Below are 15494 nucleotides of genomic sequence, written 5' to 3'. Positions count from 1 at the left end.
TTTATTTAAGCAGTGTAATTATGTAGGAGATTTTTAAGCACAATGCCAATGTTCATATTGCATAACGCCTTACAACATCAAGTTTTAGGACTAGGTTTTTAATGAAAATTTCAGCCTGTTTAAGTGTGTGTTTTTTTGGTGGTACTTGGTGAAAAAATGACAGAACTTAATATTTTTCATAAAAATTGCATTTTAATTTGACCTCATCTACAAACGACCTTGCCCATTTGTCTGATTTAAAACTCCAATTTGGCTCTTAGACAAATTTGCCCATCTCCGGTCTAATCATAAAAATATTTCAAAAACTGTTCAACTGATTGATTTGAAAAATAACTGCAGGTTACGGGGCACATTTGAAGGCAGTCTACAGTTTGTGCCTTTTATTCACTACAAGTAGGCTGGCAAGAAGATGAATAATTTAGCGGAGAGGAATTTTGAGGGGAGAAATTCCATCACAGATATTAAAAATCATCACCCCGAAAGGCGGCATTAAATTCCACGCTGTTCACCGCATTTAAAGCTTGGAGATGCTTCCATTTGGTGCAATCCACTAAGGAGAGTGTCAACTTTTACAGTTGGATTCCACTTCAACGCAGGCGAGAATCGCAGATGTGATGAGCAAGGCGAGAAAACGTCAAGATCTTTGTACCTTTGGGTCTGTTGGCAGATTTCGGCAGGACCGATCCGTTGGCGCAGCTCATGCTCAAGCCGCTCGCGTCCACGCTGACGTTCCAAGGCTCCACGCACGAGCCGCTCGCGTTCACCTCCTGCAGGGACATGCTCTGCGCCGTCTGGGCTCGCACCTGCACGCACTCGGGATCAGTGAGCCGCCGTCGCCAGGTCGTCCAAAGGGAAGTGCGAGGGATGGGGGGAGAGAAGTTGGGCGGAAAGCCGAGTTAAAAACTAACTACATTAAATAAAAGGGCGGTGGGCACGTGGTGATGCACAAAGTGCACTGCGGCTACTGAGGCAACGCTGGAGAGCAACCAAAAACTGACATGGTCTCTCTCTCTCTCTCTCTCTCTCTCTCTCTCTCTCTTTCTCTCTCTCTCGCCCCCCCCCCCTTTTCCCTGCATCAGAGCAGCCAATCAGACATCATCATCATCGTGAGGCACACCTGCATCAAACGCAAGACTTGATTGCAGCAAGCGATGCTCAGATGTTGTTTATGTTCCCAACAAGCACAGGTGGGAAGAGTAGTCAAATATTGTACTCAAGTAAGAGTACTGTTACTTGAGAATATTATGACTCAAGTCAGAGTCGAATGTACTCATCCAAATATTTACTTGACTAAGAGAAACAAAGTACTCGAGAAAAATACTCAAGTATAGAATAACTAGTTTTGTTTTTTGTTTTTTAATCAGAGCATGAACATCAAATAAAATAGAACGTCCATCAATTGTATAATATTCATTCATTCATTTTCTAAGATGCCTATCCTCATAAGGGTCGTGGGAGTGCTTGAGCCTATCCCAGCTGTCATTGGGCAGGAGGCAGGGTACACCCTGAACTGGTTGCCAGCCAATCGCAGGGCACATTGAGATAAACAGCTGCACTCGCAATCACAACGTTGGGGCAAATTCAAGTCTTCAATTAATGCACGTTTTTGGGATGTGGGAGGAAACCGGAGTGCTCGGAGGAAACCCACGCAGGCACAGGGAGAACATACAAACTCCACACAGGCAAGGCCAGGATTTGAATGCCGGTCTTCCAAAACTGTGAGGCCAACGCTCTACAGCTGTGCAAACAAAGAAATGTACCATGACTTGACGATGAGTTAATGAAGGTCTGACCAGACCAGTGAAAACTGTTCAAACAAGCTGAGGCTTGAAGCTGGGACCGGTCACTGTGAATTTTTTTTTCTTGGAAACACGAAGGACTGTTTGCTCATTCTCACAGCAGAAGAAGCCATCCGGGGGCAGCTAGCCCAAGACGTTAGTTGCAGGAGACTACAGTGTATGTAGGCTTGGGAATTATCAGTTTTTGATCCCTTTTTATCTGGTTACTCTCTGTTTCTAATTGTTATCATTTACAAAAACAAATACACACCCACGCGCACATACATTATTCATACGTGTATTCTAATGCTCGTTTTAATGCAGCCCCATGGCATCCGGCGTAAAAACTGTGCCAAATAAATATGAGCGTTCATCTAAAGAATCCCATACCGGATCGGTCGTGGCCCGAATTAACAACGCCCGCCCCCGGCACTGCTAACCTGCAGGGCGTCGGTGGAAATTCAGCTACTGTGGGTCGAAGACAAAGAAGAGGAGGAAACGGGATCCATCGTCAGAAGAAAAAGAGGAATGCACAGAGCCTACAATGAGTGTAGGGACTTTGAATGTTGGGACTATGACAGGAAAAGCTCAAGAGTTGGTTGATATGATGATTAGGAGAAAGGTTGATATACTGTGCATCCAAGAGAGCAGGTGGAAAGGTAGTAAGGCTAGAAGTTTAGGAGCAGGGTTTAAATTATTCTACCGTGGAGTAAATGGGAAGAGAAATGGAGTAGGGGTTATTTTAAAGGAAGAGCTGGCTAAGAATGTCTTGGAGGTGAAAAGAGTATCACATCGAGTGATGAGACTAAAATTTGAAATTGAGGGTGTTATGTATAATGTGGTTAGCGGCTATGCCCCACAGGTAGGATGTGACCTAGAGTTGAAAGAGAAATTCTGGAAGGAACTAGATGAAGTAGTTCTGAGCATCACAGACAGCGAGAGAGTTGTGATTGGTGCAGATTGTAATGGACATATTGGTAAAGGAAACAGGGGCGATGAAGAAGTGATGGGTAAGTACGGCATCCAGGAAAGGAACTTTGAAGGGCAGATGGTGGTGGACTTTGCAAAAAGGATGGAGATGGCTGTAGTGAACACTTATTTCCAGAAGAGGGAGGAACATATAGTGACCTACAAGAGCGGAGGTAGAACCACGCAGGTGGATTATATTTTGTGCAGACGATGTAATCTGAAGGAGGTTACTGACTGTAAAGTAGTGGGAGGGGAGAGTGTAGCTCGACAGCATAGGATGGTGGTGTGTAGGATGACTCTGGTGGGGGGAGGAAGATTAAGAATACAAAGGTAGAGCAGAGAACCATGTGGTGGAAGCTGAGAAATGAAGAATGTTGTGCGGCCTTTCGGAAAGAGGTAAGACAGGCTCTCGATGGACAGCAGAAGCTCCCGGAAAACTGGACAACGACAGCCAAGGTAATCAGAGAGACAGGCAGGAGAGTACTTGGTGTGTCTTTTGGTAGGAAAGGGGAGAAGGAGACTTGGTGGTGGAACCCCAAAATACAGGGAGTCATACAAGGAAAGAGATTGGCAAAGAAGAAGTGGGATACTGAGAGGACTGAGGAGAGGCAAAAGGAGTACATCGATATGCGACATGTGTTGACTGGTGCCGGTAGTGGGCTAAATAGATGGAAAGAATACTTTGAGAAGTTGATGAATGAAGAAAATGAGAGAGAAGGAAGAGTTGAAGAGCCAAGTATGAAGGACCAGGAAGTGGCAATGATTAGTCAGGGGGAAGTCAGAAAGGCACTACAAAGGATGAAAAATGGAAAGGCAGTTGGTCCTGATGACATACCGGGAGAGGTATGGAAGCAATTTGGAGAGATGGCTGTGGAGTTTTTGACCAACTTATTCAACAGAATACTAGCGGGGGAAAAGATACCTGAAGAACGGAGGAAAAGTCTCACAAACAAAGGCGATGTTCAGAGCTGTGGGAATTATAGAGGAATAAAGTTGATGGGCCACAGAATGAAGTTATGGGAAAGAGTAGTGGAGGCTAGACTCAGGACAGAAGTAAGTATCTGCGAGCAACAGTATGATTCGATGCCTAGAAAGAGTACCACAGATGCATTATTTGCCTTGAGGATGCTAATTGAAAAGTACAGAGAAGGTCGGAAGGAGCTACATTGTGTCTTTGTGGATCTAGAGAAAGCCTATGACAGAATACCAAGAGAGTAACTCCGGTACTGCATGTGTAAGTCTGGTGTGGCGGAGAAATATGTTACAATAGTACAGGACATTTATGAGGGCAACAGAACAGTGGGGAGGTGTGCCTTAGGTGTAACAGAGGAATTTAATGTGGAGGTGGGACTGTTTGCAGTGGTAATGGATAGGCTGACAGATGAAGCTAGACTGGAATCCCCTTGGACCATGATGTTCGTAGATGATATTGTGATATGCAGTGAAAGCAGGAAGCATGCAGAGGAACAATTAGAAAGATGGAGACATGCACTGGAAAGGAGAGGAATGAAGATTAGCCGAAGTAAAACAGAATATATGTGCGTGAATGAGAAAAGTGGAGGGGGAAGAGTGAGGCTACAGGGAGAAGAGATAGCGAGGTTGGAGGACTTCAAATGTTTAGGGTCAACAATCCAGAACAATTGTGAGTGTGGTAAGGAAGTGAAGAAACGGGTCCAAGCAGGTTAGAACGGCTGGCGAAAGGTGTCTGGTGTGTTATGTGACAGAAGAGTGTCTGCTAGGATGAAGGGCAAAGTTTACAAAACAGTGGTGAGGCCGGCCATGATGTACGGAGTAGAGACGGTGGCACTGAAGAAACAACAGGAAGCTGAACTGGAGGTAGCAGAAATAAAGATGTTGAGGTTTTCGCTCGGTGTGAGCAGGTTGGATAGGGTTAGAAATGAGCTCATGAGAGGGACAGCCAAAGCTGGATGTTTTGGAGACAAGATTCGAGAGAGCAGACTTCGATGGTTTGGACATGTTCACAGGGGAGAGAGTGAGTATATTGGTAAAAGGGTGCCGAGGATGGAGCTGCCAGGCAAAAGAGCGAGAGGAAGACCAAAGAGAAGGTTTATGGATGTGGTGAGGGAAGACATGAGGGCAGTTGGGGTTGGAGAGGAAGATGCAGGAGATAGGCTCAGATGGCAAAAGATGACACGCTGTGGCGACCCCTAATGGGACAAGCCGAAAGGAAAAGAAGAAATAAGATTCTAATGCTCGTGTTCAAAACTACATTTTCAGAGGGGAAAACATTTGTTATAAACTTCATATTGATTTTGTTTTACATTTGACTGCGTGTCAAAATGCCAAACAAAAAAGGGAAAAATAGGACTCATTGTCTCATTTCTATCCCAAGACTCAACATAGTCTCAAATGTCAAATTATCTACTGCAGGGGTGCCTGATGCGTCAGTCGTGATTGAACACATAAAGGGACGCATGTGCACATAAAGGGGGGTTCTAGCAAGGTGGCATCCTATCCCCCCAAAGCACATTACAATACACAATGCCCCCCATTGGTAGATCGCGAGAGGCTGGCTATTTGAAACATTGATCTTAGGGCAAAAAAGTCTGGGCACCCCTGATCTACTTCATGTACTGCAGTATTTCCAACAGCTGCTCGACTTATCTTCCTCATGTGCAGGTTAACCAGATTCATTTATAGTAATTGAGTAAATAATGATTTAAAAAAAAAAAAAAACTAACTGGCAGCCTAAACTAAAATACAAGTTCTTGTTATTTGAGCACTACTTCATAGGTGAAGATTAATGAGGGCCACCAGTTTGATACACACTCCTGAAATAACACATTTCCTCAAATGACCTTTCATTATATAATTATTATATGTGATTAAACTACCTTAAATTATATCATGGAATAATATGTGACATTCATCTATGTGAAGGCACAATAATAATCAAAAATTATTTTATTTGGGGGATGGGATTGTGGCCTAGCTGTAAAGCCCTGGCCTCACAGTTCTGAGGACCTGGGCTCAATCCTGGCCTGCCCATGTGGAGATTTGCATCTTCTCCCCATGCCTGCGTGGGTTTTCTCCCACATCCCAAAAACATGCAACATTAATTGAAGACTCTAAATTGCCCCTAGGTTTGATTGTGAGTGTGACCATTGTCTGTCTCAATGTGCCCTGCGATTGGCCGGCAACCAGTTCAGGGTGTACCCTGCCTCCCGCCTGAAGGTACCTGGAATTGGCTACGGCACTCCAGAGACACTTAGAATAAGCAGCTAAGAAAATTGATAGATATTGCATAATATATCAATTTGACCACACAATACAGTACAGTAATACAATATAGAGTGGTCACATTTTCAAATGGTAATTTTTACAACTATCCTAGGAAATCACAATTTCTTATTACTGGTAAGCTATTTTTAGAACAAGCTATTTACGCGGTCCCCTGGGGCTACCTGGTGGCCCAGAGTACCACGCTGGTGAACCCTGATCTATGCAAAAAGGATGGCTTTTTTCCCTCTGGTTTTGAAAAGTGTCACTGACGTTCTCAAGAGAACGTGAGTGCGTTGGTGTGAAGCACTGCCCTCTTTTGGTTGGATGTGATACGAATGTAACAGAATATGTAGAGTCAAAAGGGATACTGTAATATTGGAGCCCTGTTAGAGCAACCATCCCAAATGCAGAACAAACACCAAAGTGCAGTGAGCGAATCTTGACTTACAGTAAAAAAAAACAGAGAAAGAAAAGTATGGCAGATGTTACTAGTGTATAAAAGACTGGTAAAAGTACTGATTCAACTCCATCTATCCATCCATTTTCTTAGCTGCTTATCCTCACAAGGGTCGTGGGGAGTGTCCAATTAATGTTGCATGTTTTTGGGATGTAGGAGGAAACCGCAGTGCCCGGAGGAAACCCACGCAGGCACGGGGAGAACATGCAAACGCCACACAGGTGGGTCCGGCGGGATTGAACCCGGGACCTCAGAACTCTGAGGCCAACGCTTTACAAGCTGAGTCACCGTGCCGCCCCTGATTCAACTATTTTGCTTCAAATTAAAGTAAGCAGGGAGGAAAAAAAAAAAATGGAAAAACACTTTTTGTAATGTGTGTTCAAACTCTGCATGTCCAAACAGTTCAATGTTATTTTGATAATCTTTTGAAAACTCTTTCCTCTCCGGCCTCACGTAATGCTGCTAATTTTATTTTCATAGAAGCTCGGTCATCCGGGAGGGGCTCAGTGTCGAGCCACCCCTCCTCCGCTTTTAGGGGAGCCAGATGAGGGGACCCCCGCGACTTGACCTTGGATAAGCAGTTGAAGATGAATGAATAAATCAGAATCAGAATTTAGAAAGTCTCCATGATAGACAGAATGGTCCAATTAGGAACTGTACAGGCTGGAGGTGTGACCCGGGGATATTTCAATCACTTCCTCTTATATGCACATTCATGCCAGAAGGAACGTCTGGCGGCGGCACAGTGACCGACTGGTTAGCGCATCTGCCTCATAGTTGTGACGGTTCAAATCCAGGGTGGAGTTTGTATGTTTCCGATGTGTGTCCGTGGGTTTTCACCTCCTCGTGACAGAATTACACTTGACACTCACACACACACACAGTGGCTCCGGCTCCCACCCACAATAATAAAACATATATGTTTACTTCATATAAGAGTGTAAATTGCCTATACAATGTCAATGGGAGTTGTTTATTTCTCGATACGTGTGCTACTATCAAATGGCCCTGCTATTGATTGGCGATCAGTCCAGGGTGTACTCAGTCTCTCGCCCAAAGTCAGCTTCACCGAATCAGCGGATGGATGTTTTTTTTTCTTTTTCCATTTCATATGTATCCCGCTTTATTAATGCTGATTTATTCTGAACGATTATCAAGTAACCTTTGAATGAGATTACAAATTAACTGGGCATCACAGTCAGTACACATTCAATCCATAATAATGATAAGACATCAGCAACTGGGCAAAGGTATATCTTTATCTGATTTTACGTTATCTACGGTATAAAAGGAACTGCAGGTTTACAAGTGGCAACATTTCTCGAAATGACAGCAATCACTCACGTGGGAGTCGCTCTTGCCGCATTGCTTTCAATGGCAGGAGCCGCGATGCTCGAAAAGTGAGTCACTTGTTGTTTTTTTCAAGTGGATGTTGCTTTTGAACAGTTTTGAGGCTCTTAATGTGTCATTGCAATTTTACTTGGTCAATTTTAAATGAAATAAACTTCGCTGTCTTGCTGATGCGATGTTGGGAGGATTACTTTGAAAATGGCGTTGGTTGTAATGGCAAGGAATGCTGTTGACAATGACGTAATTGTGCAACTATATCAATTATTTTGTCAAAGTACGATAAGGAATTAGGAAGTGTGACAAAAACATGTTCTTTTTCCTGTGTTGTACGTCTTGTGTGTTGATTTTGTCGGTTGTGTCCACCTGTTGACTTTTGCCTTCCCCCCTTGTGTTGACCACTCGGCTCGCTCCAACCAGTCATGTCTTGTCCAGGTGTTTCTCGTCTCATCAAGATCTGTGTATTTACCTCTTGTTTTCTTTCAGTTTTTGTAAGTCAGTTCCGGTTTAAGTCATACTCCGTTACTTGGACTATTTTTGGTTGCTACTCCAAGTTATTTTTAGGATTCAAGATTTTTGGGATTGCTGTACTCCTGCCTTGCCTCCCTGCATTTGGGTCCGCCACGCAGGAAGTTATGTGAACAAAAATCTGAGATTTTGCGGCTTTTTTTTTTAATGTTAAACTGTAATCATGGAAATTTCCAAAAGAAACTTTAATTTAGTGCACATATTCTTCCGGTAATGTATTAAAATTACATACAATTTGTAATTACATCATCTTGATACATGTAATTACTTACGTACTTGACAAAGCTCAGTTATTAGATGTGTAAATGACCATTGTCTGGATTCAAATATAGTATATTTACGTTTCATTAATGTGTAGTGGTTTCTTGAGATACGAACTTGCAATTTAGTCGAGATACGATCTGTTGTTCAGACAATTGATTTGTTTTGCTTTGACATGCAACTCCAAACTTGAAATACAACCGCTGAGGATGTCATTGACTCAGCTCACTTCACAAAAGGCCGCAGTTTGTCAGAATGCATGAGTTGACAGCCTTAAAAAAAAGAGGCTTCAAGCCGTTTATGGCAGTTAAAACCCTTTATATAACTGATATTTGAACACAAATGATGAAGCCACACCCGTAGACAGACATTAGAGTACTCACAGTACTCTTTTTTTTTTTTTTTAACTTTCTGCAAAGAACAGCTAATATTACTGCTGAGGAGTTGGAGCTTTCTCCATGTACGGTGTATCTGTCTCAGGTGGCTAAGCTCTCCACACCAGAAAAAGTAGCACAATATACATTGGAATGAATAAGGAACTGTGACAAAAAACGTTTTGTGAATGTTAACTGTATTTAATTGGTATTTTTGTATATTTTTATAAAATACAATATTATAGAGTGCAATTTTGGGGTTTTTTGTATTTTGGGGGGAGGCTGTGACAGATTAAGAGTATTTTCATTCACTTCAATGGACAAAGATGATCTGAGGTGCGAGAGTTTTGAGTTACAACTGTGGTTGAGGAACTAATTAAACATTTATCTCAGGGTCCCGCTGTGGTGTGAAAGAATGATCACTATTGTTAATTTTTGGTGTGTCAAACAGGCCAGAATACAACTACTTCAAATATCATCCCATGTCAGAGGTATGGATATACGCACACACAAACTAACAGACCAGTGCAAATACGATTTCTGTCATGTGTAGCTCGTATCCGCCCTGATTTGATGAAACCTGTACAGCAAAAATTGCATGAAATCCGACTTGAGCACAAATTTGGTGGTTTGAAATGGATGCTACAAATCCGGCCTGATCACTTGCAAATAATTGTGCGGAAGGTTGATCTTTGTGATCCACTTTGGTTTAAAAATAAAAATGGATTTCCCTGGAGTCTGACCAAGGCGTAACATTTTTCGATCAAACAGATCTCCGAATGGATGGTTCAACTTGCAAAACACTACCCTGATATTGTAACCATCGTGGACTATGGGAAGACCTATGAGTTTAGGACAATTAGTATGCTCAAGGTAACTAAATGTTGAATTGCAAACCAGCAAGTGGACAGAAATCTAAGTTTGATACATACGGAATTTTGCAGATTGGTGTGGATACGGGAGCGAAGAAGAAAGCTATCTGGATGGACTGTGGTATTCATGCCAGGGAGTGGATTGCTCCGGCCTTCTGCCAGTACTTTGCCAGCCAGGTAATCATGTCCAGCGTGAAAGGGATTCATTGATTATACATCAACAGAAATTTGAAATGAGCAAAGGTTATGTCTGACCAGGATTTTTTCATTTCAGATCTTACAGACATACAAGACAGACCCAAAAATTGGAGAGTTGATTACAAACATGGATTTTTACATCACGCCGGTGCTCAACATGGACGGTTACATCTATTCGTGGAAGGACAACACGGTCAGTCATGCAGGTCTTAAGACATTTTTTCACTGTGCCTTTCTTGGATTTTGCACAGTTCCTCAGAAAGCCTCTGTCTAGCTAGTGAATGACATTCAAGCTATTCTCTTTATAAAACTAAATTCTTCTTCCTAAAGACCTGAACATTTCTAGAGGACTTGAAAACTGGTAAGTACTTACCGTAATTTCTTGTGTATAATGCGTCCTGAAGTATAATGCACACCCCAAAACTTGACCTAAAAAAAATCAGGAAAACCCTTCAACCAATGTACAATGTGCACCACCAATTTGCCACTACCCATATGCTTAATATTGTGAATGATCTGTATTTATATTTTCTTAGGTTTGTACTTGTATTGTTTTTCAAAAAACTGTCCGTACAACAATCATTAATAGCAATCATTGTGCATGTACTGATGTAGCAGTAATATAATCTCGAGATAGGGACTGTAATTGTCAGAACGGAATCCCTCAACCAACTAAAACATTTGCTCAATGATGGCACAACATTTTATTAATACTGTTGATAACAAATATTACAGTCTTAAAAATAATAACTATTCAACACTGTTTAACCTAAACATTTTTTGGGCATTAAATATTTATGCATAAAACGTTTGTGCATTGTCACAAACCTCTGGTGCGGGGCTGGACCCAAATGCAGGATTCCAAGAAGAGGACATGATGTGAGGCGTAGCTTTATTAAAAGCTGAGGTCATACACCGTGTAAGCAGTCCGAGAAGGCAGAGGTGCAGAAACGCTAAGCAAAGGCAGGATCCAAAAACGTGAAGCGAGGTCTGATGACTAGGAGACAAACGATGAACGAGGACTTGACTATGGAACATAAACTAAGACAGGGCTAAACTGAGGTGGCAGAGAACCACTGTGACGAGGATAGCTCAAAACTACACTATTTTCAGTGGTGGAGATTCCTACTGTCAGTGAATGCAACACAACGCACAACGAACTGGCGAATGAACTCCAACTTAAATACACCATCTAATTACAGTCCCAATGTGAAACGGCTGTGAGCGGTGAAAGGTGTCACCAGCCAGGGCAGTGGCCTTCCCCCTCTTGGTCATGGTCCAGCTTGGCTTATGACAGTGCATATTGCAGTTTATCCACTACATTACACATCCTTTGCCAAGCCTTCAAAAGAAGCATCTGACTCATCTCCAATCTGAAAAATATCCATCGATGACTTGGTACAGTTCTGGTGCTTCCTCAATTGAATCAAGAACAGTGATCCTATTTTGCTCCCACAGCATGTCATCCATCCTCTGTTCCATTCATGGCGTTTGTGAGGAAACATTTTTTGAATCCCAAGAGTTTGGGTTGCGTGGTGCAGCCTTTTGGCCTTCATTTCACTATGGCGTCAGGTGGGTATGAAAACAACATGAGCTCTGCTCTATGTAGAAACAAGCGTAATTGGCACATTTAAAAAAAAAACAAAAACGAGAATTTCAATTGTGTGCATTCTCGCGTTTTTTTTGTTATTGTTTTTTTTTTAATGTGCCCACAACGCTCGTACTACGTTGTTCGAGCTCATGTTGTTTTGATACCCACCTGAAGTCATTGACTTATTGTTGTTTCGGACTGCTGCGCTACTTACGGCCTGATCGGCTCGAGTGATGACACATTTTTTTTAAAAGCAGTTGCACAACTAGCCGTTGTAGTCAACATTTTTTTGTATTAGTTTAAGTTAAAACAAACTTACGGGTAGTCGTTTCTGATCTTTGGTGCTACGCTAAGACCGTAAAATGCAAGCTCCCCGAGGTCTGAGATCTCAGGTTGGAGGCGCACATTACTGTAATATATATAAATGTGTAACATAAGACATCGAATATCATATCGAAATGTATATGTATGCATTTTTTTACCAACCTATGTACCTGTGTACGACTATACAATGTGATTTCGTTTTTCATCCATACCTAACTAGAATGCGCTCTATTAACTTTTTGAAATTGTGCAAATTATTTTTGAGAAATTACGGTAAGCATTGTCTGAGCTGCTTATCGTCACAAGGGTCACAGGGGGGAGGTTATCCCAGCTATGATCGGGCAGGAGGCGGGGTAGACCCTGAACTGCTTGCCAGCCAATCGCAGGGCACATAGAAACAAACAACCATTCACACTCACGATCACACCGAGGGGCAATTTTGAGTCTCTATTTAATGCATGTTTTTGTAATGTGGGAGGAAACAGGAGTGCAAACACCAAACAGGCGGGTCCGGAATTTGAACCCCAGAACTGTGAGGGTGATGGTCTCACCAGTCAATCCACCGATCCACCGCATTGCATACCATTAGCATGAAAATATGACACCCACATGCGTCGTATAGGGGATCTAATTAGAAATTTAGGAAGGTTTCGGACTATCATCTGAGCTCATTGCCTGGTCGAACATTTCCTCCTTTGGCTGAGTTGAGAAACACGGTTAAAAAAATCATGGGGGTAAATGTGAATCAAACATTTAAAAACCCCACTGCAAATACACCATCGATTGATTCTTTATTGTCAGCATAGCAGCAATAATATAGAACCACAAGCTTACTAAAATCGGCTCCTCTGACCCATTTAGACCCGTCTCTGGAGGAAGAACAGATCACCAGGACCAGCAGGCTGCAACTGCTCCGGAACTGACCTTAACCGCAACTTCAATGCGAACTGGGGCAGTGAGTGGCAATTCAGCAGCAATGTCACAAACTATTTGTTGCAAGTGTGAGTGGTTCGGGTTTGGTTCTAATTCTCTTTACAGCTATCGGGGTGTCATTTGACTGCTGCAGAGATGTCTTCTGTGGCATTGCTCCCGAGTCTGAGCCTGAGGCCCAGGCTGTTACCTACTTTGTTGGAACCAGGAAGGAGGACTTCCTGTGTTTCCTCACCATCCACTCCTATGGCCAACTGCTTCTGGTTCCCTACGGACACCCAAACTTCACTGCCGACAACTACAAGGAACTGGTATGCAAATGTGCAACCACAGATGATTCTTTTTTGCACTTTGACTTAGAAGGCCGATCAGCACAAAGTTCTAAGTCCACATTTTTTTTTTGGGAGGGGGCAAAAAGAGTGTAATGTCCTGTTCTTTAGATGTCAGTTTCTTTCGGCTTGTCGCGTTAGGGGTTGCCACAGCGTGACATCTCACATGAACGCTCATATTTGTTTGGCACATTTTTTTTTTACGCCGGATGCCCTTCCTGACGGAACACACATCGGGAGTGCTGGCCTCAGTGGGATACGAACTCACGACCCCTGGTTTAGCAAACCATTGCTCTAACCACTGTTCTTTAGATGGATGTCGGTAAAGGTGCGGCTGAAGCCATGAAGAAGGTCCACGGGAAAATCTACAAAGTAGGAACCTCACCAGATATATTATGTAAGCAAACATGTGACACATCACCTTGATTTTCAAACTTCACCACTGCTCCTTTTCAGACAGGGAATTCTGGTTGGGATCTCGATTGGGTCTGAAAACCATTTTGGTCTCACTGTCGGGAGTTTACATGTTTATATGTGTGAAATTCACACCGAAAAGAACTTTGAAAATTTGATCGTGAGAGTATTTTACACACACCAAAAGCGCATTGACTTCTTCTGCACCACGGGTCCTTCCACCTTGGTCCACTCCAGTAAGTCTGTGGCGTGCTCATATTTTTGCCCAGCGCTGATTTCTCGGATTTATCCTTATCTGATGAAGAAATAGCAGTATCGCTTGATCGAGAATACGGAGGAATACTTCCATACATAGCCGTGAGCGACTCGGCCGCTCGGTTGATCGGGAAGACGCTCACGACTGTGTATGGAAGTATTCCTCCGTCTTCCTGATCAAGCGATACTGCTATTTCTTCATCAGATTAGGATAAATCCGATAAATTAGCGCTAGGCATAAATGGTGTCCCATGAAATTGAGCCTTTGTTGCAGCACGTAACCCGTCACATCTGCGCTCGTACGTCATGTGACTCGCGAAAATGGCAGGCCCCTGAAAATTCGTAATTGCCGATAAAAATCTTCTCAAAACACTATTAAATGAGAGAGGATTTAACATCACATTGTCAAAATAGAGTACATATTACATGACCTGTTGGATACATTGTTAATGCAAAGCAGTGGATTTCCCCTTTAAAGAGATAAGTCCCAAAAACCCTAAAGCTTAATGTCCGAAAACTGTAATTGTCACCAAAATTGACTTTCTACAACTATACTTATGCCAACTTTGTCTTCTAAACCTCACATTTCCATCCCCTCGGGCCGGCCCTTTGCTCAACCTTTGACAGCGCCGATTGGCTGTCTCGACACGATTTGTGGTTGTAGTTCAACTCTCTCAAGGCCGAGTGAGCCAGGGTGTACGCTCCCTCTCACCAGTGCACTGGGAGAGGCTCCAGCCTTCTCGAACGCTTTTACTTCCCTGAATATAAACTGATGGATGGTTAGAATTGTCTTCTCGTGATGATAACTAACGTAGAATCTTCAACAGATCCCAACTCTGGTTCCTCCAGAGATTGGGCCCGGTTCCAGGAAATCCCCTTCTCCTACACCTTCGAGCTGAGAGATGACGGACATTATGGCTTCGAGCTCCCTGAGGATCAGATCCAGCCCACCTGTGAGGAGGCCTACAGTGGAGCCCTGCACATAATCACCTACGCCCACAACAGGGTTTTTAATGGCGCTGGGCCGTCCACTTTGCCGACGTTTTGGACTGTGTTGGTCGTGGTAGGAGTCACATGGATCATGTAGGTTTACATGACAGTCAGGATAAGATGTTTAGTTTTTTATTTCATTACACCCATTGCTCAAACTCATCATTGAATAAATAGTAACTTAAAATAAAACCAGGAAAGTCTACCATACATGAGGAAAAACAAGCAGTTGTTGCTCGCAGTTGCATTCGGGTGAATATTTAAATCTCAAAGATTCACAAAACACATGATCAGCGTCATTATACAAAAGTTTTAACACAACAATAGGAAGATTTTTCTTTTTTTTTTTGGGTACATTGTGTGAATGTGAATTGCTGACACACTATGCTACAATATGAGATATGAATAAGATATTATAATATTATACTAACATAATAAATAAAGAATATTCATTCTCACATGCTCATACTAGGCCTCATAACTACATTTTTGACAATATCATGTGCAGTATGAGGAAATGAGGACAATTTCAGAAACTGTAAAAAAAAAAAAAAAAAAAAAAAACTCACAGCTGGAATTTGTTATTACTACAAGTGTGTATTCAGCAATAATAACGTTTCGCTTACTGTCTTTG

The 15494-nt window shown here is 42.6% G+C and overlaps 2 protein-coding genes across 5 annotated transcripts in view; one reads left to right on the top strand and one right to left on the bottom strand.

Moving 5' to 3' along the window:
- Positions 1 to 1118, bottom strand: part of cckbra (cholecystokinin B receptor a) — a 29945-nt gene extending 28827 nt beyond the window's left edge. The window contains exon 1 of one of the 3 annotated variants that reach the window (XM_061837070.1): positions 650 to 1118. In XM_061837070.1, the coding sequence (XP_061693054.1) occupies positions 650 to 779 (130 nt within the window). In that variant the 5' untranslated portion in view covers positions 780 to 1118. The remainder of the gene's footprint in view (positions 1 to 649) is intronic. The other 2 variants (XM_061837054.1, XM_061837061.1) reach the window with 2 other exon arrangements.
- A 6647-nt stretch (positions 1119 to 7765) lies between these two features.
- On the top strand, positions 7766 to 15390 carry cpo (carboxypeptidase O). 2 transcript variants are annotated; one of them, XM_061837030.1, is made up of 9 exons: positions 7766 to 7847; positions 9409 to 9448; positions 9729 to 9830; positions 9902 to 10006; positions 10104 to 10220; positions 12804 to 12897; positions 12981 to 13183; positions 13514 to 13598; positions 14698 to 15388. In XM_061837030.1, exons 1-9 carry the CDS (start codon positions 7774 to 7776, stop codon positions 14955 to 14957), a joined length of 1080 nt encoding a protein of 359 aa, XP_061693014.1. In that variant the 5' UTR covers positions 7766 to 7773; the 3' UTR covers positions 14958 to 15388. The 2 variants fall into 2 exon arrangements, with proteins under 2 accessions (XP_061693014.1, XP_061693021.1); XM_061837037.1 differs by lacking the exon at positions 7766 to 7847 and adding an exon at positions 8421 to 8532 and having other exon boundaries at positions 14698 to 15390.
- The last annotated feature ends 104 nt before the right edge of the window (positions 15391 to 15494 follow it).

Source organism: Syngnathoides biaculeatus, chromosome 2, assembly GCF_019802595.1.
Source record: "Syngnathoides biaculeatus isolate LvHL_M chromosome 2, ASM1980259v1, whole genome shotgun sequence".
Taxonomy (NCBI): Eukaryota; Metazoa; Chordata; class Actinopteri; order Syngnathiformes; family Syngnathidae; genus Syngnathoides; species Syngnathoides biaculeatus.
Note: the sequence above shows the minus strand (reverse complement) of the source record. Positions and strands in the feature narration are given on the sequence as shown.